This window comes from Zeus faber (assembly GCF_960531495.2).
Source record: "Zeus faber genome assembly, chromosome: 14".
In the NCBI taxonomy this organism is placed as follows: Eukaryota; Metazoa; Chordata; class Actinopteri; order Zeiformes; family Zeidae; genus Zeus; species Zeus faber.
Window position 1 is genome coordinate 22,058,093 of NC_137200.1, and position 24,815 is coordinate 22,082,907.

Sequence of the window (24,815 nt, forward strand, 5' to 3'; positions counted from 1 at the left end):
TATACATACACACATATACATATATACATACACACACACACATACTGTATATATATATACGTGTGTGTGTGTGTATGTGTGTGTGTAATTTCTTGCATTGTTTTGTGCAATTTCACATAAATACACGATCTCAAAGGGGGAGAATTACTTGAACAAATGAATGCATTGGTGAATGACGAAACCAAAGCGCCGCCTGGCGGCACTTATGCGCATTACACTGATAAGCAGACAACCCTTGGCACCTCGTCAATGCACTGCAACGTTACCTTGTGGCGCTCCCGAGCGGTACACATACACATTACCACGATAAGCAGACAAACCTTGGCATCTTGTCGCTGCTCTCCAGTACGTCACCCTGTAGCGCCCCCCTATGATGACCTAAGCACTCACCCTGTAAACAGCGATAGGAAAGTCAAGAAATTTGGTGAGGAAGGACCCCTTAAATGTCTTCAATCGCCTCAGGTCAAAGTGTGGATTTAAATATTATCGGATCCAGAGACGACCACCGCCCAACATCCACAAGGCACTTAAGTGAACTGGGTGGGCGGTGAGGCTCCTGCTTCTAAAGACACAGCTTTTCCTTTTCTCGAGGCTCGTCCCTCCATCACTGGACGTGCAGGACGTCGCTCTCCTTCAGGCCGAACCGCGTCTTGTACTTGTCGAAAAGGCACACAAGCGACTTGATGTACATGTCGTGGTACAGGTCCACCGTGTCCTGGGATGGATCCTCCATTTTTGGCACGGTGATGGGCTCCCCGACTAGCCAAAGAAATACAAATACAAATTAAAAAAACAAATCAAACTCGGAACGCCGCAATTTGTCGGGAGCTTTGGTGTTAAACATTAATTTGCTCTCGAAGCCGGGCGGAGTAAATATTGACCCTGTGGATCTTCTGCTAACAACCTTTAGCTTCGTGTTGGGAACTGTCCAATAATGACTTTTAAAATAAATGCGGATTCGGGGGCGGTTTAGAATTCAGTATAGTTTAAATAATATAGATTCATTTGTTTTTTCGACTACAATTCAAAGCAAATATCCATACGTCTACTTATTATGTTAAAAAAATGAATAAAATCAGGATCAATCAAATTGCTCAACAGTGATTCATTAGGTGCATATCCTAAAATGGAAAATATTAATAACATGACTCCACCATTTTACACTAAATTGTAATCAGGATGATCATTCGCACTTTTGCTTAAGTAAAAGGTCTGAGTTTACTTCTACCACTGAACATCCCTTTATAGTACCAATCCAATTAAAAATCAATATTATATGTTTTTTGCACAATTATATACTGTATTCAAAATGATATGTATCAAACATAATATAACATACAGTACATATATACACACACATACTGTATATACATATATACACTTACTGTATAAACACACATTTATTAAAATATATTAAAAAAAATCATATATATAAATTAAAACCTCATATCTACAAATTAGATATTCCTTTTTTTCCTCCAAATTGTTTTTTATTTAAACCCAATTTGGGAACCCACCGACAGTAGTGATGGGCTTGCAGAAGGGCACGATGCCCCAGGACTCCCCAGAGAAGAGGCTGCAACCGTGGAAGACGCAGGGAGCGAAGCCCAGCAGCTTCTGGAGCCTCTTCTGGGAGCCCCGCCACCAGGACCCCTCCTGGAAGATCACCTGCTGGTACACATCGTTCTCCCCAAACGAGTAGACCGGGACCAGATCCGAGCTGGGGGAGGAAAGGAGGAAGACGAGGGGTTAACCAATACCTGAACATAGGTACAGAGGAAAATTCACACACCAACAAAATAATCAAAAACACATCAGAAAAGGTCTGTTTTAATAAAAGGTTCTAATAATAATATTAAGAGTTTGAGGAACCATTTAAAAAAAATCAGTACATTTACACATACAAGGAATTTCTTCTGGTGAGGTTTGGTGCACGTAATAAATAAAATACCACTTCTTGCTTTAAAAAAAAAAAAAAAAACAATCACATGCTTAAAAAGTGGCTTTCAAGCATCTTAGAGCATAATTATATACAGTATATATATTATATAACTATATTATATTTCCTTGGTTGACAGAATCAGATACTGGGTGGAGAGTGTATGGGACTCATTTTGTTGGAATGTTAACCGTGCATAACTGTGTCTTATTTAAAAAGCAACTTTAAGCCTCTTTGGAGAGATAATCCATAACTAGAAACCTCAGCCTGTTCTATCGTAATGCTACACTAAATACTAGAAACTAATGAACTACTTCTCCAGCTCCCAGTTTGCTCCCAGTTTCCTGTGGCTGGTGACAGTAGAGTGATGTGGTGAATACTGAGTGGAGCTTTAATCACATGGATGGAAATCTCAGGATTTGCTTTTTCTTGGCCTCTGTGTAGTTTTAATTGTCATACTTTATTTAAATGTGGCACCACCACATTTAAATAAATCCTGTGCTAAAATAGTAAATAATAAATTGTTAATAATAAATCCTTAAAGAAAAATACAAATTAATATAAAATAAATAAAAACCTTAAAATTAAATACAAAATGGATAAGAACATTTCTTTAAGAAAATCCTTAAATATATATATATATATATATATATATATATATATATATATATATATATTAACAAGAAAAATGCACATTTTAATAAATAAAAAATCCTATGGCAACGCTTATTAAACGTTTATTATAAAAGTCGTCCCTCCATCCAACACTCAAAGTAAAGTCCTCAATCACTCAATATAAAATGTACTCAAGTATCAAATGAATAGAATAAAATACTTGTTAAATCATGTCACCTCAGCTTTCCCCCTTAACGCTCCTCTAAACTCTTTCTTTAAAGTTCGCCCTTCAACAGAACTGATTGCATCACTTATCTGGAAAAACACCACTACAGACAAACGCAGTATAGCAACAGATAATATGATCTTTGAGATATATAAAACGTATGATAAGTGTGGTGAGGTACCCTTTCTGGAGGGCGAGCCTGACAAAGCCCTTGCGGTTCTTCAGGGTGACGGAGTTGGCACCCGGGGCGCAGTGCAGCGACTCGGCCGCACCGCCCACCACGATCACCACGGCGTTGCCCGTCCCGTTGCAGGACAGGAGGTAGTCGATGGACTTCTTGTTCACCGGACAGATCCCTGCGGGGACGGGGACGGAGAAGCCAAAATGTCTTTGAAACAATTACAGGGCATGTCATTTATCAGACTGTACCTGCGGAGTTTCCTGCTTTTAATTTTCCCAATTGTTAATACAGACGTTGACGGTGTGTTTATTTATTTATTGTTTATTTTTACGTTTATTGTTTACTGAAAAAGCCATTTTCCTATTATCATTGGCTATTTCCTTTGATGTGAGCTACTGTAAAGCCGCAGTTGCCAATCCGGGGATGAATAAAGGATCAATGTCATTACGCAATGTTGAGGTTTTTTTGAGGAGAGAAATAGTATCATACAAAGAAAATTTAAAAAATATGTGAACCCTGTGAAACTCAAAATTGTAGCCTAGCCTGATAGAAGTATTTGACAAAATGTTTGAGAAGACCAGAGAGTTTCACATCAGAACTATCAGAATGTCTCCACAATCCTGTATAATTAGGTATATCCCTTATCCAAGCGAGAAAAAACGTGTTCTACAATAAGCTCTAAAGATAATATACATACAGTAAATACAGCACGAGATAAGGGCTGATGAGTACATTCAGTCAAAGCTCCATAGATCTGGAACATCGGCAAATAGAAGTAAACATGAGCCGTGAAGCAACGGCACAAAGGTCAGCATGCCCTCACAGAGTCAACACTGGAGCGGGGACATCCCATAACGTCCCAGTACTGTACCATCCCAAAACTCCCTAGACCATCCCGAAATGTGCAAGAATGACTCAGAAAGTCCCAAGAACATCGCACAGCCCCCCCAGAAGCACCCAGGACATCCTTGAGCGACCCGGGACTACCCAAAACATCCCAAAAGCATCCCACAACACACCAGAACCGTCCCAGAAATATCCCAGAATAGCCCAGACGGTCCTAAAAGGCAGTAAAATGTCACAGTACGCCCCAGACCACCCCCAAAACCCCAAAACCAGATCGTCCATCTCACCTCCAGACATCAGGTAGTCTCTGAGGACTGGCAGGCGGAAGTTCCCGGCCAGCGTCGCCAGCGAGGGCCTGATACCAGGAAACTTCTTGGAGAATCCCGTGGCCTCTGTGCCAAAGTTGCAGAAAGCGCCGAAGCAGAAGATGCCGTGCGGGTGGTAGCCGAAGATGTAGTTCCGGCTGGGCAGCAGGGTGTGGGTCTTAATCAACTGGAAAGACAAAGGAGAACCAGGGGGTGTGCACAATGTTAGCCTGATTCCCTTGAAAATAAACAGGTTTTCCTCAGGAAATCATTCTGTAAAAAGTAAAAATTGTCTAAATTGGTTTTAAAATCAACGTGTTTTGGTCTCCATCAGGTTTTAAATGGCCCTGACCATTCTTCTATGAGCACCTATCACTACCCTCTTGTTAAGACAGTGGTCGATTTTAAGTAGAACTCAAGGCCTCGACGTGGCTTCACTCCATCAGCTCAGGGGCCGTAAATTGTAAAGTCAAAAAATACTGAGCACAAAGACCGTCCACCACCTCAAGTAATTTTTGATTTTCACCAGAGCAAAGTTTAAGCCACCGAGGTTTAAAGAACTATCTCAACCTTTGTGGGAACAAGCATGACAACAGGAAAGTCCATGTGGTGTCATGACACTAAAGTATTTTCTCAAAGTAAAAATGCTATGAAAAACAGAATGGCCGATGCCAGTCGCACGGAAGAATTGTAAAACCAACAGAGTGTTGACTCTGTGCACTTAGGGAGCTCCCTGAGCTGCCGTTGGTCAAACAACCTGGTTGCGTAAGGCCATTAACTGATGGGATCAGGTCCATGATCGTATGGTGTGGCTTTCACCTGCAAGGCCGTGATGTAATGATGAGATGCAGAGATCACCCAACAACATGTATGTTAAAGCAGGAGGGGAGTGGATTGATAGAGCGTGGATGGAGCCATGGATGGACCATTGGATAGACCATGGGATAGACCATGGGAAAGACCAATGGATAGACCAATGGATAGACCATGGTTGGACCATGGATGGACCCATGGATGGTCCATGGGATAAACCATGGGATAGACCAATGGATAGACCCATGGATGGACAATGGGATAGACCAATGGATAGACCATGGTTGGACCATGGATAGACCCATGGATGGTCCATGGGATAGACCATGAGGCCAGTTCATGCACCAGTCAAGTTCAGTCACCGTGTTGAAGAACACACCTGGAGTCTTTTCATCTTTAGCGCTGAGATAAATGCACCCTGAAATCACACGCAAGTAGGAACCTCCTTGGAAATTGCGTTTACAATCATATTCACCCTTAGGTTTCTTCAGATTGGCCCCTTCAAAATTGGGTCCAACTTACTCAAATTGTCTCCTTAAAAGTGGTAGACGGATAAGACTGAAAAGACCCATTACTAGACTTTTTCAAACGTGCGTCACATGTCTTATAATGAAAACTGTAACCAGTGGCGGAAAGTAACAGCCACTCTCTTACTTCTTTTAAAGTACATTCGAAATGAATGATGTCATCAAATAACTCACACTGACAGATATTCGTCTGAACTGTGGTTAAAGTACAGAAGACAGTGGCAATCAAAGGTCACATTTGGTGATTAATCTCCCTCGTTGAGACGCTGATAAGGCAACGCTGGAGCAGTTTGCCTATTTCAATCAACAGTTAAAGCTATTAAAATGAAATTCAAAGTCTACACAACGTGTCAATGCTGTCATTTAATTACTTTGTCAACACTGTAGGCAGTCATCAGGTTAACTGGTATATAATAAGAATGAATCAATTCACAATCATCAATATAAAAGCCTTAATTATGAGCATTTCAGGGAGAGAAGGGCCCACCGAACTAAACAGATTCATGTTTTCGTCACGAAACAAAAAACTGCAAAAGGATTCATACTGTTAGATTTAGTCTGTTAGATGGTAGCAAATCATTTTGCAGGATCTCATGCATTGGCATTTGGCACAATGAGGATCTTTGTCATGGAGGTGACAACCAATCTGTTTTGAAACGTTCCAGACAAACTTCGAATTTTTCCTCATCCAGATACAGAAAAAAATTCTAATTATGAATAAACAAAACACAATAAAAGGCGAGGCTCCGTCTCCTACTATCAGGTCGGACAAAGTCTCATCATCATCATCCACGTGCAGCCTGCAGGTTGTATCTGACTTCACCTTCTGATAAGACGAGCCAGCACACCGCTGGGAATCGATCCAGCAGCGCAATCGATGCGGGTAGTTCTGATCTTTAGCACCGTACCAACATAAACTTTGAAAGCGACAAAGTGGAGAAACTACCTCTCAAAGAAACAACACAGACTTTCTACGAAACTCAAATTCCGTCCTGGATGCAGGGAGGGCATCATCAGCAGAGCCATCAAACACTTCTGAATTAGCAGTGGTGGTGGTCTCATAGATGGACAATCTTTATTGATATGAAGATAAGATTATGATAATAATAATAATAATTATAATAATAATAATAATAATAATAATAATAATAATAATGATAATAATAATAATATTAATACCCTAATTATTATTACAAATATAGCAGTGGGCAGCAATACACAGGACCGAGGGATGCTCTCCAACCGTGTCACACCAGACGTCACTGAAAATTGGGGATTCTATCTTAAATCGCTCTCCTTTTTACAGGGATGGGGGTGGCGTTGGGCTCGGGTGGGGAGGAGGGCGAGTTCGAATTGGTGTTTGAGGAAGACCCGCCGCATCAGTTCCGGGGGGCCTCATCCCTGCTACGAGCTGCCCGGCCAGGGGCCGCCGCCGGGGAGAGAGCGGAGGAGGCACTGGCGCTCCTGCTGTCCGATTGGCTGTTCGTGTCTCATGTTTGTTTCTCTGCTCTGTGCGATTGGCTGTCCGTGTCACATGGTTGTTTCTCTGCTGTACGATTTGCTGTTCATGTCACATGTTTTGTAAAACGCAGCACGGGTTACAGTTGTCCCATGGGATGTTGTTGTTAGTAACAATAACAATAGTAATGAACTGGAACCAAAATGGAATTGACAAAAGTCATTGCTGCATCTACGTGACCTACCCTGATGGGGAAATAGTCTCTGAAGTATGTCCACACCATCCAGCTCCTCACCCAGGACGACCGTCGACCCCCTGGACAGAAGAACATTCAGATCAACGGCTCATTTATTGTGATAGTTGAGTTTCCTATGTGAGTGAAAACCATGTGACGCCTGACTGGATATTCTCCTCGAATTGATTGACATGGAAATGATTAACAGTAATGTGGAATATTATTGATTTGAACAACAAACGATCCATCGATACGGCGCGTTTTTTTTATTTGGCTATTTTTTTGTACATTTGGCAAAAAGTAATTTTTATTGGCTACTTTTGTTTTGTCTATACAGCAGATTACTCGTACACGAAAATGGACTTGGCCTAATAAACTGATTCTGAATATGGGATGAATGTCAAATATTGGAAATTAATCTTAAACTGTTTTGGGAATATAATTACCTAAACCGTGGTGGATATCTCTATGCTAGTGTTTATTTACCTTGTTTTGGGGTGTTCCAGTCGAAGATGAGCCAGGCAGTGTAGAGGGCAGCTATGAGCCAGCAGTCGGTGCAGAACATGTAGATCAGCAGCACTGTGCACACCGTGCCTGAGAAAAGAATATTAATATGAACAGTGATTTAAAGAGTGATCCAAAGAGTGATTTAAAGCAGAGGTTCTCAAACCTTTTTCAACCAAGGACGCCTTACATGACAAAAATAAACGGAGGACCCCCTCACGTATGTCCCAAAAAATTATTTGATATTAGACCTATTTTTCACACAAGAACACAAATCAAGGGAAATAAATTAAAAATATATGAACTGTATTGCACCATTTCAAAATACAGAATATAAAAACAATGTCTTCAATGTCTATATATATATATATATATATATATATATATATATATATATATATATATATATATATATATATATATGTATATACACTTGTATATATATGTGTGTGTGTATATATATATACACACACATACACACACATATGTACTGAATATATTGTATAAAAATATTATATTTATAACAATTTAAAGATGTACTTCTTCAAAGGACACAAAATAGAAAAAAAAAATTTTCTTTTAAAGTTTTTTTTCTCCAAAACTTTTCACGGACCCCTGGGGGTCCACGAACCCCCATTTAAGGAGCAAAGAGTGACATGAAGTTTTTCCAAATGTGACATTCTTTCATCTAATATGTCGCTGTTTTATTAATTTACTATTTAAATAGTTTGTGTTTGTCTGTGATTTATTTATCTTCTTATGGCTCATTGTGCTGCATCTTTTCCTTTTTGGCCCATCGTTATATATGAAAAATATGAATATGTTCACTTTTGTTTGTTTTTTTAGTTTCAAGTTCAAGTTGAAGAGATAATTTCTCACATACATATACATACGGTCATACATAGTGTATATGCAGTGAAATCTCATGACACCCGGTGATTATGCACAATAAGCTCTATAATCTCTAAAAATACAAAAATGTGCGTAACCGATACGAGGTGCTCGCGCAGGCAGCTGCAAGGGGCAGCGCCACAATCACGATTCTGGGTTCTATAATTATATTATAGCATCATTTGTTTGTGTTGTATTAAATATACAAATTAAATCCTCATTCCTGTTACATTCAATTAAAAAAAACATTTACTCTGGTTTTTTTTTTACTTATTTTTCTATCATTGGGGGCAATCGTGCTCAGCGTAGGATGTTGTCACGATTGCCTCCCAATGATCGAATGCAGGTTAAAAAAAAAGAATTATTTTTGGACTTTCCCTTTGAGAGCATACAATTCCATAAGAAGCTATTTTGTTGTCCAGTGGAGTGGAACTCCGGGAGCAAAATAACTCGGAGTGCCGGTAGCGGTACAAGGTGCAGCTTAGTGGATTGACCTCCTTATTAGCGCACTAATGAGTCGACCACTCAGGCCACCGTCGGGTTTCCACGGTTACCAAACGTACACTCCAATGGATGAAAAAAAAACTTACCCAGGGCCAGGAAGGAGATCACCCACTGCAGCACGGAGATGACCTGCAGATGCCTCTCCATCTTGGATTTGCAGGGCCACGGGGGTGAGGGCAGGTCCTGCAGGGCGGAGAGGACGCTGGAGCCAGTGCCTGGAGATTCCCAACAGGCCAGAGGGTTGTTTTTTTTGTAAATGCCATCATTGTGTGGGTGTGGAGGGGGCAACAACCTTTTGAATCAATGGACTATGGGGTCACGGTTCACCAAAATGTAAAAGGCGGCAAGCAAGGAGAATTTAATCCAAGTGAAAGCGTTGCGAGCTCAAACGCACGTCCCGGGGCTGTTGCAGCTTCTCGTTCAACTGGAATTCACAGAGGGGAATTAGGGGACATCAACCTGAAGAGGCCGGTTCATGTGAACAGTTTCGTTAAGGCTGGGATGTGGGTAGGCAGGGGGGAGCGGGGGGATCAAGGGGAAAAACATCCGTCTACAGAAAGGAGTTTGAGCGAACAAAGAAACTACAGAGGACGACTCGCGTTCAATACCATGTGAGGTGTTCACCTCCAAGGTGTTGAACTTCTCTCTAGTCTACAAACTAGATGAGGGGTCCATTTGAGGCCAAACATCAATTTGCCTCAGGCCCGGGGTCCCAGCCACTACTTCAAGGACTAAGAAACTCACCCTCATTATCCAATCACCGATCCCCTAAACACCAGAAGGACGAGCAGCTCCCTCGCCCCAAACGCCCAAACGCCTTGGTGTTGTGGCGGGACCATGTGAAGGAGAAACTCCGGCATGAGACACATAAACAGGAGGACTAAAGCCCGTAACACTGAGCCAATAAGAGCTCTGAGGATCTGCAGGACCACAGTTACCTAATCCCATCTGGCCAGACTCAAAATATCCCGGCACCGAAGAAGACGCTGGCATTAACGGACGCCAACCACAGTGCTAATTCCACCGCTCGGGGAGATCAGGGGTGGTCAGGCAGACGGGGAGACTGGGAGACAGACGGGCGGACTGGGAGTCATAGGGATAAGCAGGGTCGCCGCCGACAGCCAGTTCGTGTCTCATCTTAACCCCTAGATAAGGTCTCCGCCCCTCCCTACGGCGAACCAGATCCATCAGCCACAACGCTGAAAGGTGGACCGGACACCAGATCCGAGTCTGGGAGTTTTGCTGCACCGTACGGACGGGGAAAACTGCACATTTTGCCTTGAAACTGCACATTTTTGCCAGTGTGCCCTATTTAGAGACAGCGTCGGGGCCAGCAGGGACCAGGACCAATCACACCTCAAAGGATTCTTCAGAGAACCAAATCGCCAACCTTGTGAGGAATGCCCCATGAGACTAACCAGAAACCGCCGAGTGTGGTTCATAGATATTCACATTTCCATAATATTTGTGAGTGATGTTCATGGGTGATGTTCTTTCCAAATCAACAGAAAACCAGATCTGTTCTGATCAATTCATACACATGTTAAATAGGTTTTAACTGATCGTCCAGTGTATCATTATGAGTGGACTAATACATATATATATACGTATATATGTATATGTATATATAAATAACACATATATACACAGCATAAATGAGTACAGCCCCTCTGAAACCTAACAAATCCCCGTTTACAAATGACATGGGGTTCCTAGATGATGTAATCTTTCAGCAACTCTGGTTTATCAGTTACCAACGAAACATGTCAATACTAAATAGGAAAATGTGATTTTCTTATCAAAATGATAAAAGGCCGTGTTGCAAAAAACGAGCACACCCTCCGGAAGGACGCAAAATCAAACTTAATAAAATGCTTGTGCCAGTTAAGGGCAGCTGATCAGCAGACGGGTCTGTCGAAGCCTCGCACTCAAACAGGTGTAGCTGGTGGACAGCTCAGAGTGCTGCTTAACCCAGTGAATCACCCTCAGACTTAACGCTGACCACAATTGCACCACACAGGGGAGCGTTTATCTGGAGGCTTGAGGAAGAAAATGATTTCATTGCGCAGGAGAGGACAAAGGGGATCGCTGTTGTCAAGTCAGAACACGGTCTTAAAGGTGATGCAGACAGTCAGAAAAGTGACGGGACCTGCGACGAGCCCCCCGGAACGTCCGGGCCTGTCACCGGAAGCTCTCCCGACGACAAGCGCGTCGCCGGGGGGAAGCGCGGGAGGATCACACGAAAGCGAGCGCGCCAGAGCGGGGCGAGGGCCAAACCGTTGCCGGTCGGCGCCGGAAGCCGCCCCAAACCGTTGCCGTTCGGCGCCGGAAGCCGCCCCAGAAGCGCAAGGAAGGCCCGCCGTTCGCTGAGGCAAATATTGACAAAGGTTGAGGACTTCTGGGAACCCGTGCTCTGGTCCGGTGAGACCAAAGTTCATCTCTTAGGATCTGATTGCGCCCGAAATGTATAGCGTCGCCGGGGGGCGGGAGTACAGTGAGGGGCAGATGGTCCCCACGGTGAAGGAGGGCGGCGGTGAAGCTCTTCAATGGGGCCGTAGGTGTGCCGAAGGCGCGGGGGAGTTGCACGTCACCGGCGGCGTCGTGACTTTGCAGATGTTCAGTTACTGCGAAATCGTGAGAGGGACGGTGCTACTCGCTCCGCCCCTCCACACCCCGGGTCGTCGGGGCACTTTTTTTACTTTTTTTTTTTGAATAACATGCCCGTGACCACATTCCTCCAGGGCCACCGCTGCGGCCCGACAAGGAGGAACGAGGTGAAGGCGCCGCGGTGGCCGACGCGCGTCCGCTGACCTCAAGCCCCATCAAACAAGGGGGCGCTCAAGGGGGTCGTCCTCCGGGAGTGGAGCAGGATGACTCAGTACGAGAATATTACATATTTGTAGAAGGGAACCAAGGGTGTACTCATTTTTTTGCAACCCCTCGATTTAGGCAAAGTTGCCTAATTGACTTTTTTTTTTTTTTTACAGTTATTGATAATCTTTGTATGTCGTTGTTATTCAGTATGTTTAATACATTTCAATTCATTTTTCCGTGAATTGTAATGATCATGTAGAGATATCTTTATGACCAGAGGGTGTCCACTCATTTATGATGTGTAATATTGCTATGAACAAATCTACTGGATGCCCTACATTCTTCATCGGACACTTTAATACTGAATAAAGATCCGCTCCAAACAAAAAACAACTATACAATGGACGTCTGACAACGTCTCCAAAGCCAGAAAAACGAAGAAACAGTTTGTTGCCTTAGATAAAAGCGAACGGCAGGAATTAAAATAAAAAAACGAATTTCTTATCTGAAACAATGTTGGGGTTTTTTTTTTCCTCCAAAGTTGAAATTCCGCCAAGATAACGGAAAACCCGCTAAATGTATATATACAGATAAATACAGTGTATATACAGTGAGAATTGTGCAGCTATGCGTCTACGAGAGGTTAGCCGACTTTTAAAATCTTATTTTATCTAAAAATAAAAAATTTTAAAAAAGTGGTGCAGATGACGGAATAATATTTTTTTTCATACGTCACACGTTTCATTGAAACGACAGGACGTCAGAACGTCCAAACCGCTTCGGACCTGAGCTGGAAGGCGACGCCCAACGTGACATGAAGGCAAAAGTGTGTCGTCTACCTTTGAGGACACCGGAGTACGCGGCCAGGATGGTCTTCATGTCCGAGGCTCCGCTGCTGCTTCTGGAGGAGCTCGGGGGCTTGGGGGGGCGGCGTGGGGGAGCCGGGGATGCTGGGCGCCGCCGGAGTGTCACAGCCTGGCCGACATGCCTCCACACTGCGCCGGGGAGCGGGTTTCACCGGGGAGGGGGCGGGGGCGGGGGGCGGGGGGGGCCGGGGCGCAGCTGGTTCGTGCCGGTCCTGCCTCCAGAGGGAGCGAAAGGAAGGAAGGGAGGAGAAGCTCCGGGGCGGCAGGGCGGGCGGGCGGCTGGATGGGAGGGTGCGGAGGAGCGCCGGGCTATTTATCCGCCGTGAGGTCATGTGACTCCGCGGCGCGGCGCCGTCGAGCCTCAGCGGTGGTTCGTCCGCAGGAACGCGATGAATAGTTATTTCATGTTAGATTCCATCTTTAGTTGATTTGGACCGTTTTGGTTTCTGTGTATTTGGCTGTTTTTCTTTGTTTGTTTGTTTGTTTGTTTGTCTGTTTGTTTGTTTTTTTGTTTCTTTGTTTCTTTGTTTCTTTGTTTTGTTTATTAGTACTATTTGTTTATTTTTATTTATTTATTTGTATTATTTATTTATTTTCCCTATTTATTTATTGGTATTGTTTATGTATTTGGTACTTGTATTTATTTATTTATTTTTAATATTTGTTTATTTGTATTATTTATTTATTTGGTAGTACTATTTATTTACTGGCATTATTTATTTATTTTCATTGTTTATTTATTTATTTGTTTGTTTGTTTGTTTGTTTTCATTATTTGTTTATGAATATTAATTGTTTATTTTCATTATTTATTTATTTAGTTATTTATTTATTTGATTGTTTGGTTGTTTATTTATTTATTTTTATTATTTGTTTATGAATATTAATTGTTTATTTTCATTATTTATTTATTTATTTGTATTATTTGTCTGATATTATTTATTAATTTCCATTATTTGTTTATTTATTAGTATCATATATTTATTTATTGTCATTATTTATTTATTTATCTGTATAGTTTTTTTATTAGTCTTTTTTTTCGTTGTTTATTTATTGATTAATAGTATTTCTTTACTTTCTTAATATATTTATTTATTAGTACTATTTTTTTCTGTTATTTATTTATTTGTGAGTATTATGTGTTTATTTATTATTTAGTTATTTTGTATTATTTGTTAATGCTTCATCCCCTCCCTGTCCCCTGCCTTCCCTTTCTCCCCGCACTGTCTCTATCAAATAAAGCATGAAAATGCCCAAAAAATTAATAGATTATTAAAAATATTTTAATGCTTATTATCTGTAGAGAAAGACATCAATCTCAAACTCGATAAATTCATAGATTATATAAACTGATTGTGATCATGATCCTAGTTTCACTGTTATCCTAACTAGGGTATAGACACTAAATAATATAAAGTAATAAAGAAATCTGTTCAGATTGAGGTACCACAGACACAGCACCATGCACCGTCACCACCATCACCTACCACCAACCAATTTGACACAATGTCAATTCACAAATTAAAAGATAAAAAAGTTAACTCTGATGCAAAATTTGCACTTCAAGTGCAACTTTTTCATACTCACATTATTGAAATCAATTTAAACTGGTGCAATACAAGTCCTGTCCACTGGCATATACTGTATCTATACTTTTATCCTTTATTTCTATTTTATCCCTATTATTTTCCAATTGTATTATTTTATTTTGTTATTTAGCATTTGTACTTTATTTTATTTTTCACAATTCTGGTTATGCATTCATTTCTTTAAGTATCAATGCCAATACTGTTGGTTGTTTTACCTCCGAATGTGTCTGTTTGTCGCAGCTATATTTCTGCATTGTTATATTGTATGTTTGACCTGTTATTCCTATTTATTTGTTTTACTTAAAGTATTAAAAGTAAAAGTCACATGGTCACATATAGTAAACTGATACAGTATAACAGAGCCTCTGGCATAAAGTACTACATACTGTACCTTTAAAAGAATTGTAGTAAAAGCATAATAGTATAGATGGTGTCATAGTAATTACCAAATATATACAGATATATATATACATATAAATCCAGGGTAAATAAAATACGTCAGAAATGTAGTAAAGTAAAAAGTGTAGATATTTGCTTTGAAATGTTGTCTACAAAACTGAATATACTAAAGTATAGAAGTATAAGTATAGAAACATGTACTCGAGCTGCAGATGTTATAAATTATTTTAAAGTTATGAGTATTTCCAGGTTTTTTCCAGTGTTCCCAATCCTTTCTCTGTCCAAGAGATGTTGGGTAAATCCTCTTGGCACATTCTGCACTTTTTATCTACTGTCTAGATGTGAAAAAAAAATTACATCACAACTCAAATGAGAGGGAAAAGGCTACTCAAATCAAGGAAAAATACCCGAAAATGTTTCAAAATGTTTTATTTTACATGTTTTAATTAAAAACCCTCAAATCCCAAGATGGAAATATTTGTTATTAATTGATTTAGTCTTGCAGCCCATAATAGCAAGGAATTACATTAATTCTCATAATATTCTTGAATAATCTTAGACACACAATTTTGGGCCAGTCCATTAAAAAAATCGATCTTTATATACAAAATAACTTATTTCTACGATTTTTCGAGTTTGTTAAGATTTCATTTTTTCATCCTCACACACGTACGCACCCACGTACACACACTTGGATGCTTTCACCAGTTTAGTCCCTGACATTTCACTCTGGTTGAGAAATGTATTTCTACATGTCGGATTGAGATCCTTTTGGGTGATTAGTTGATATAAAGTTCATTGATCTTGACTAAATAAATAATAAAGCAATACCCTTATATATATATTTTTTTTTATTCATTTTAATTTTTCTTAATGAATCTATATACAGTATATGAATCAACAAAATGATAATTATTTAATATATAATTAATAATAATAATAATTTAAATATTTCATATTTAATAAAAAAGATATATAACTTTCCACAATTAAATTATATAGTGCATGAATTATTAACATGGATATATATATATATATATATATTTTTTTTTATTATTATTTTTTTTTTAATATATATATATTTTTAATTTATTTATATATATACACATACACACTGTACATACTGTATTTATGTATTTATTCATTTTTAAAACTCTTACCACCTATTTGATATTAATGGCCTGTTAATATAATAACATGTAACAGCTGTAATAATGTTGTTGTGCTGTTTGTTGTGACAGGACACACCTGTAGTTTTAGTGTTTAATATAAGTGATAATGCTCCAGAACGGCTGCTCACTGTAATCATTCATAGATATGCTTTTTGTTGCAGAGAGCCAACAGTGTAAGCAAGGTTTGCTTATGATAAGCTCAAGATGGAAACTGTCAGGAGGGAGTGCACTTTGACCTTCTCTTTACCATTGATCGATTATCACTTGTGCCTTTTCCAATCAGTTAAACTTGAAGGAAAACAACTACAGCTGAAAAACAAATCAAACTACAACTACAAAAACAAAAACTACAACTGAAAACACCAACCAAAACTACAACAAAAAACTACAACTGGAAAAATACCACCCAAACTCCAACCAAAAAACACCCAAAACTACAACAGGAGAACTACAACCGAAAAAAACAACCAAAATTACAAATAGAAATAACCCAAACTTCAACAAAAAAAACAGCCAAAGCTACAACAACAAAAAACTACAACTCAAAGAAACAACCCAAACTACAACCAAAAAAAACACCAATACTACAACAGAAAAGCTACAACTGAAAAAGACGGATAAACTACAGCTGACGACAACCAAAATCACAAGTGAAAAATAATGTAAACCACAACTGAAAAACAACCAAAACTACAACTGAGGAAAAACTACCCAAACTACAACAAAAAAAATGCAAAGCTACAACTGAACAAAACTACAACTGGAAAAAACACTACCAAAGCTGCACCTGAAAAACAAAAACTTCAACTAAAAAAGAAAACTTAAACTACAACTGAAAACAATGTAAACTGCAGCTTAAAGACAACCAAAACTACAACCGAAAAACAACCAAAACTACACAGGAAAAACTACAGCTGAAAAAAAATAACCCAAATAACAACTGTAAAACAACCCAAACTACAACTGAAAAACCAAACTACAACTGAAAAACAACCAAACTACAACTGGAATTGAATATCATTACTACAAACTACAGCTATATACAGTACAGTAGTGTAGCACCACCTGCTCATGTTGGGCTGACTAGTTTGCATAGCACTAGTCCATGTTAAATGAAGTTGAGAGATTTACACATTTTAATTGTAATTCTAATTAAATTTTCTTTTTTTGTGACCATTTTGTACATATACTTTTTTGAATATCATACACAGTATATGATATAGTAATTTAGTTATATGTATATTACATTTCATAAATAAATATTTTCACATATATACATTTACACAAATAACTTTTTTGAAATTTTGAATATTTCAATTTTTTTCCCTTCTCCCTCCCTCCCTCCCTCCCTCCCTCTTTCTCTCTCTCTCCATGCAGAAAGCACATGTTGGCATTGTAAACCCTGTGTGCCAACTCCCTCATTTGGAAATGAAGGTCCTCACAATCAACCAGAGATGCAGAGGTCGCAGACGGTCTCATTATTTAGTAACTAGATCTACAACCAGGCGGGCACATGCTCACTGTCTGGACTTTAACTGTATTATATTCACTTTGTTATATCAACATTTCTGTCAATAAACTGCAAAATAAACAGTCAAAGTCAGCGGGCGGCGATCTTTTTCATAAACCTTTAATACAGAAGGCACATGTGAACAGCTGGAGGTGATAGTGAAGACCAATGAAAAGTATCATTTTATTGGTATTTTACACTTTAGAAAATACAAATGCTGAGGTTTTATGATGTTTATTGGACATAATGGCTCATTATTTGGATTTTTCAGAGCGAGGATTCATCCATCTCTATTTCATTTCTGCAGCTTTACACCGAATGCGACATACGGCGACGCCTCACCAGAAGTCCCATTAATTTCTATGGCGAGTCCGAAACAGCGTGCGATGAAGCCAGTCTGCCATAAAACACTCTCCTTTGCGGCGATAGATTTCCACATATCATATTGTATAAAATAATGACATTATAAATGTTAATGTTGCACGTCACCATATTCGCTATCAATAAACTTGTTTTATATTAATGAATGGTGTGTATTTAATTAATTTTATGCAATTTTGCAAACTCTACATTGCGGAAGATTTAAAGTAATTCAGTGAACATGATGAGCAAACTGCTCCCTATTGTTCCGGGGAAGACCGAGCTCTCCTGTTTTTCCACGACATATTTTGGGACGCCAGATCCGGACACGCTGCTTTTTGGATTCTGCTTTAGACGCCTGCCGGCCGCATGCAGCCCGCGTTTGCTCTCATTGGAAAAACAAAGTCTTTCTCCTCAGCTCAGTTCATGCTTCTTCTCGGGTCCCGTCATCTTCCTCAGATCCGTCCGTCCTCCTCTGCCTCTTCTCAGATGAAGTTGAGGTGGGTGTCCTGGTCCACCCCGTAGCTGGCCTTGTGCTGGTCGAACAGGCTGCTCAGCTCCTCCATGTAGAGCTGGTGCAGGGCGTCCAGCTCCTCCAGCGTCGGCTTCTCCTTCTTCTTCACCGGGATCGGCCGCCCCACTGTGAAGGGCCAGGGTTAGGCGCGGTATGTGTGTTACTGGAGAGCCAAGGGAGCGCCGGGAAAATGATCACGAGACATTTAGACATTTTAAAATGTCTAAAATAAGTAGGGGTGAGGGTTGGGAATGTGTTTGTGATTTTATGTTAATCGGATCGTGCGTTGTGGGTCGTTAATCGTCGTTAATCGTCGTTAATCAGGTCGATAAGCGAGGACCCGTGTTATTTCACGGTAAGTGTACGGTAGTGTAGCGAATACTGACAGACTGTGGGAGAGTGAGACTGGGAACGGTGATGAGATGAGATGTATACAGCGTACAGAATATGTAGTGTATATAGTGTATAGAGTTTATATAGTGTATATTGTGTATATAGTATATAGGGCATATTTAGTGTATATAGTGTAAAGAGTTCATATAGTGTATGTTGTGTATATAGTATATATAGTGTATATAGTATATATAGTATATATAGTTTATATAGTATATATAGTATATATAGGTTATATAGTGTTATTTCACAGTAAGGGGGCGTGGCGATTGACAACACTAGTGTAGTGAATACTGACAGACTGTGGGAACGAGACTGAGAACGGTGATGAGATGAGATGTATACAGTGTATATATAGTGTATATAGTGTATAGAGTTTATATAGTGTATAATGTGTATATAGTATATATAGTGTATATAGTGTATAGAATTTATATAGTGTATATTGTGTACATAGTATATATAGTGCATATAGTATATAGAGTTTATATAGTGTATATTGTGTAAATAGTATATATAGTGTATATAGTATATAGAGTTTATATAGTGTATATTGTGTATATAGTATATATAGGGTATAAAGGGTGATGCGCGATGAGATGCTTGACGCTGAGACGCCACGGAGCAAATGGACGGAGCCACAACCAGCACATATTTAAGAACTTGGTTGATGATGTCACAAAGCGTCTTACTCCACAAACTCATCTCGCTTCGCCACCCGACTGGAAGTTGGAGAAGCTTCGCAGCGTCTAAGATGCACGAACGTTCGGCACGAACATTTCATCTGTTTTTCACTAATTCCTGCTCCAAATATAATGATATCGATATGAATCAACCATGAGATGTCTGAGACGTGAGCTGGACCCCTAATAATAATAACAATAATAATAATAATAATAATTATTATTATTATTATAAAAATAATAATAATAATAATAATAACAATTATGATAATAATAAAAATAATAATAGGTAAATGGACTGCATTTTATGCAGCGCTTTTCTAGTCTTGCGACCACTCAAAGCACTTTACAATATACGCCTCACATTTACACATCGATGGCAGCGACAACCATGCAAGGTGCACACCAGCTCATCGAGAGCACTTTAGGGTTCAGTGTCCTGCTCAAGGACACTTCGACATGCTGCCAGGAGGAACAGGGGATTGAACCAGAAACCCTCCGATTACTGGATGACCCGCTCTACCTCCTGCGCCACTGTCGCCCAAATAAAAAAATAAAAACAAAAAATAAAAATAAAAATAAAAATAAAAATAAAAATAAAAATAAAAATAAAAATAAAAATAAAAATAAAATAAAATAAAATAAAATAAAATAAAATAATCATAATAATATTCAAAAAGATAAAATAGGGTAAGGGTTAGATTGCAACATGCGCTGTTTGATTTGACCCCTAGCCTATCTTTTGTCTGAAAATGTCTGCATGAATGACCAAACCAGACCCAGACACCTCGTGCCAGGCAGCGCAGCTGAGATATCGCAGCAGGAGATAAGGCCCCGGATCAGGCTCAGTCCAGGAGCCAGGTGGCCAGGAGCCAGGAGGCTCCTGGCCTCCATCGCTGTCTGTCCCTTTGGCCCCTGTCGCCAGGTTGACCAATCCCTGAGCACTCTTCTATCTAACTGATCAATACCAATCACGTTTACTGATACAGCAGAAACTGGAACCCTGGCGGCTTTCGAACTTAAAAACGCTGCCAAAACCAACAGGCCGACAAGTTTGCGAAAGGGGTAGTTTATAATAATGTAATGCCAATTCAGGCCACCGGGGTAATTAAGTCGGTAGACGGGCAAACACACCCAGCAGTGGCAGCTGGGGGTGATTTTGGATGGGAGGACTGAATACAAGTTCGCTATCTGGTGATAACTCACACTGCAGAACCACCTTTCGGAGCCTCTGCATGTCACAGCAGTGTCACTATAAAACCCACTTTCCCAGGATTCCATCTCCAAGGTCGCACAGCACGGCCCACAATGCACTTCGGGTTTGGTGCAAGATGGCCTCGGCCCGTGTACTGAGATGCCTTCGAGTCTGACCAGGTCATAAGCTCGCTGTCTCCGAAAAAGGGAGAACGCTCGACTGACTGGAGAGAATCCGCCCCGGTGTAATGACCATGTGTCCGCCGCCACATTTAATACGATTCACACCCTGTGCACCTGTGTTTCCTGCCAGTCTGTTGTGTCTCTGCAGAGCTGGAACCTTCCCCAGGCTGACACTTCCCAATGTGACTGTCTGTCTGTCTGTCTGTCCGTCTGTCCGTCTGTATGTCCTTCGTTTATCTCGACAACCGTTCATCCGATCGACTTCACACCTGGCGGGCGTATCGGGACCCAAGGACGTGCAGCGCCGAATTCGGCGCGATTTGGTACCGGCGACACGCGTAACATTAATAAACTTTGAATAAAGGAGCGAACAGGGGAGCTGCTCTGTGCGATTTGTGACATCATCATCATCATCATCAACGCCACTAAATCATTGGAGAAAGCTGGACTTTCACATTTGGTGCTTATTTCTTTTTATTGCAAAGTTGTCCTTACAGTTTGTTCAACCCTGCCGTTTTGAACGGGCACGCACTGGAAGGAATCTGTCTGTCTGCCCCTCTGTGTGTATGTATGTGCATTCAAATGGAGGGGCTGGAATGTGCTAGCCCCAATGCGTGACAGCGTTTGTGTGTGTATGTGCTCAACAAGGCTATTTTATTTCAAACTTATTTTCTCATCTTTTCCTCAAAGATACTGTATGGGGAGGGCTTAACCCTTCAGCCCAGTTATAGCAGCCGCCCCCGATGCCTGATAAATCCATAAATTAAAACCGGTTGTATGAAAACCAATAGGGATCACATAACTGAATATTCTTTCCTGTTCTTTGGTGTCCTGCCCTGCTCTGCACTGTGAGGGGTGATGTGCAGCCAGCCAGTCATTATCGCAAAATAACCCACCGGCAGAGCCAGTGTAACATTGTTCTATGAGGCTGTATATATTATTGGATAGACCAGTACACTTCACTCACCCACGGTGTTGATTGGTTTCCTGTACGGCATCAGACCGAAGGAGTACTGGAAGACACCGCGGGCGTGGAAGAGCGGCAGTGAAATTCCCATGATGCCTTGCAGCCGCTCCTGGAGCCATCGCAGCCAGGTGCCCTGAGTGTTTTGCACCTGGTCGAACACCTCGTTCTCTCCGAAGGAGAAGACCGGCACAAGGTGAGCTCTGCCGGGGGAGTGTAGTTCAATTTTACTTGATTGTTTATTCATAAATTTTTTTAAATTACTTCTCTCATTATTATTATTATTATTATTCATTTTTGATTTTGAAGTTCTTGAATATTGCCAACATTTCCACAAATTCTTACATTTATTTCATTCCTATATCATATTACACTTATATGATATATTATATTATAGTATAAGATATGATCTATTATTATCCCATTGAATTTTGAATTTCTTGTACTTTCTCATCTTAGGTGAATGCCAGAGATGACTGTGTGCTTTTCCTGGAAACGCCATGTGAGGCGCTTCAATGGAACTCTATCTTAGGAGACCAGTAAAAAAAAAAAACCCACAAAAACCCCACTAATCAGTTTGGCATGGCCATCAATATGGCTTCAATAAGCCGTGAGTCGTGAAAAGAAAAAGCCCATAAAACCCCCGCATCTCCAGACTCTCACCCGTGCTCCATGGCCAGTTTGATGAATCCTTTCTTATTGGCCAGCAGCACATTGTAGGTACCCGGGTGGGCATCCAGGGCCTCCGGAGCTCCGCCCACGGCGATGACCACCGCATTGCCGCCCCCCCGCCGCCGGAGGAGGTAGCTGACGCTCTCCTTGTCCGACGGCACCAGACCTGCCGCAGAAAGTAATCCATTATTGGGCGGTCCACCGTCAAATGTAGTGGTATCACATGGGGAGGTTCGGTCACTGGAACTACCCCAGAACTCCCTACTCCCTACTACTAAAGACCCAAAAACCTGCCGTGTTTCCACAAACGCAATGGTCCATTTAAACGCAAACTTGAACAACACTTGGTGTTTTAGATAAATCACCCATGAGATGCTGCGCGCAACATCCAATGGTGCAAAGTCCAATGGTGCAATGGCGTCCAGTGGCGTCCAATGGGGTCCAACAACTGGACGCCACATCCAGTTAATGGATGCCTAGCACTTAATAATAATATGGAAGCCCTTGAAGAAGGTTTTTGCCATTTTTTTGGAGCAGCAATAATTCTTCCTTTAATTGCTCCTATATGTTGTTGAATGACGTGTTCTATTGTTTTGAATAGTGACAAATACCCAAGTGTGTGTCTTGGAAAAAACGTACCTACCTCAGTAAATCCACAAAAGGTTTTTCGTGGCGTGATTTAAGGGGCCACACCTGTCTTGGGTATAGTTAATTGGGACGTGGGCTCAGGGGTGGCCGTGTTCCTGTTGCTCATCAAAAGATGAGCATAGGTTAAATCACCCATCCCAACACACACATGGGGTTTTGTTGGACGCTTTTGTTTATTTAAAGCATGGGAACCCTGTTTTAGAATCTGTTTTTTTGTTATGTTAGTGGGTTTTTTGTATTATTTTGGGGTGGGGGTGGAGGGTAGACGTCAACCTCAGTCTGGTGTTAGAGGTATGTGGAAAAACATACCTACCCCAGTAAATCCACAAAAGGTTTTTGTGGTTTGGGGTGATTGGGTGTGATTTAAGCAGCCACACCTGTCTTGGGTCTAGACTAATTGGGCCCTTGTCTGTGTCTCTGTGCTGGGGAGCCCGGAAACAGCCACGCGGGTGGCGTGTGTCAGGGGAACTGGCACAGTTGTATACTGTAACCGAAAAGGTACGTGAAACCCCATTACTGGCTTACAGCAGTCCTGTAACACCGGCCAGAAAGGTATCTTAGGGCGGAAACCGTGGAATCTGACCTGCGCACATAATGTAGTCCCTGAAGAAGGGGGCTCTGAACCACAGCGGCAGCATGAGCAGGTAGCTGGTGAGGCCGGGGAAGAGTTGCCGGAAGCCCGTAGCGTAGCTGCAGAAGTTGGTGAAGGCTCCGGCCACCAGGACGCCGTGAGGGTGGAACCCCAGCACGTAGTTGTTCCTGGGGTCGAGCTCGGCCGTCTTGATCAACTGGAGGGGCGAGGAAAAGGGGGGAGACAACGTTACAGGGTCTGAAGGCGGATCCGTGCAAACCAGCTGTGGACAGAGTTCAGACCACGTGATTCTGGACTCCGCCATTAGCGAAAGCGCAATTATGAGCGCTTCGACCCAAGTTCCACTGCGACCGCCCTGACAGAGATCAATTCTTCTCCAATTCGAGATCCCAGAGGCCGAATCCGATCAAATTAAAGGGTCCGTCGCCCAGCGCAGATCAAATCGAGGCTCCTAGATGTGGGGAAATGTTGAGAATCACGGGTACGGAATATCAGCTTGCACTATGCAGTAAACGTGCAGTGCATCGTCTCACCCCAACTCTACCTTTGCACTGACTTTGACTTTGCTGCGGTTTGAAAATTGTTTAAAAGGTGAATTTACAAGCGAAGGCAGAAACAACAGCGGGTCGTAAACCAGATACGGAGAGTTGTTTATGCGCGGAGCTTTGGAGTATTAACCAGAAGGGCGTGGGTGGGGAGCAGGTCCAGAGCGGGCGGAGGCCGGTGTCATCGGCGTGGAGGCGTAGCTCAAGCGCCGCTACCTTGCTCGGGAGCGTTCTAAACAAGCCCCCGGTTTTTCTGTCTGCATTTGGGGTTTCAAGGCCGCCGCGCTCGCAGGGACGCCACCACGCTACCACGCCTCCTTCCTGTTGGATCTCGCTAGCGCACAGAGAGAACATTATTATTATTATTATTATTATTATTATTATTATTATTATTATTATTAATAATAATAATAATTAATTAATAACAGCAACATTTCCAGGACTTGGAAAAGTGCTTTTGGGATCACTGGGATGTACAGTACAGTATGTATGTACAATGCCTCATTGTTGTTGTAGCTTCGGTTAATCATTGTCTCCTCTTCCACCGACGTTGTAATATTGTAACTGACACGGTTAGGTATAGGTATGAACTGTCTATATTTTGTTGTTAATTGTTTTGTTTATTTTATTTATTGTACATTGCTGAATGTTTCTACCTTCAAGTTTTAAGACT

The 24,815-nt window shown here is 41.2% G+C and overlaps 2 protein-coding genes across 2 annotated transcripts in view; both read right to left on the reverse strand.

Moving 5' to 3' along the window:
• Window positions 1–498: 498 nt before the first annotated feature.
• Window positions 499–12,738, reverse strand: dgat2 (diacylglycerol O-acyltransferase 2; the record flags this gene model as incomplete). Its single annotated transcript, XM_080013323.1, has 8 exons — window positions 499–759; window positions 1,518–1,720; window positions 2,962–3,136; window positions 4,095–4,299; window positions 7,156–7,226; window positions 7,633–7,740; window positions 9,132–9,260; window positions 12,699–12,738. 8 exons carry the CDS (start codon window positions 12,736–12,738, stop codon window positions 605–607), a joined length of 1,086 nt encoding a protein of 361 aa, XP_079869449.1. The 3' UTR covers window positions 499–604.
• A 5,501-nt stretch (window positions 12,739–18,239) lies between these two features.
• The window catches only part of mogat2 (monoacylglycerol O-acyltransferase 2), a gene marked incomplete at both ends in the record, with an annotated part of 12,800 nt that continues 6,224 nt past the window's right edge, over window positions 18,240–24,815 (reverse strand). Inside the window, 4 exons of the mRNA XM_080013756.1 lie at window positions 18,240–18,394; window positions 21,689–21,888; window positions 22,349–22,523; window positions 23,589–23,793. Coding sequence (XP_079869882.1) covers window positions 18,240–18,394; window positions 21,689–21,888; window positions 22,349–22,523; window positions 23,589–23,793 — 735 coding nt within the window. The remainder of the gene's footprint in view (window positions 18,395–21,688; window positions 21,889–22,348; window positions 22,524–23,588; window positions 23,794–24,815) is intronic.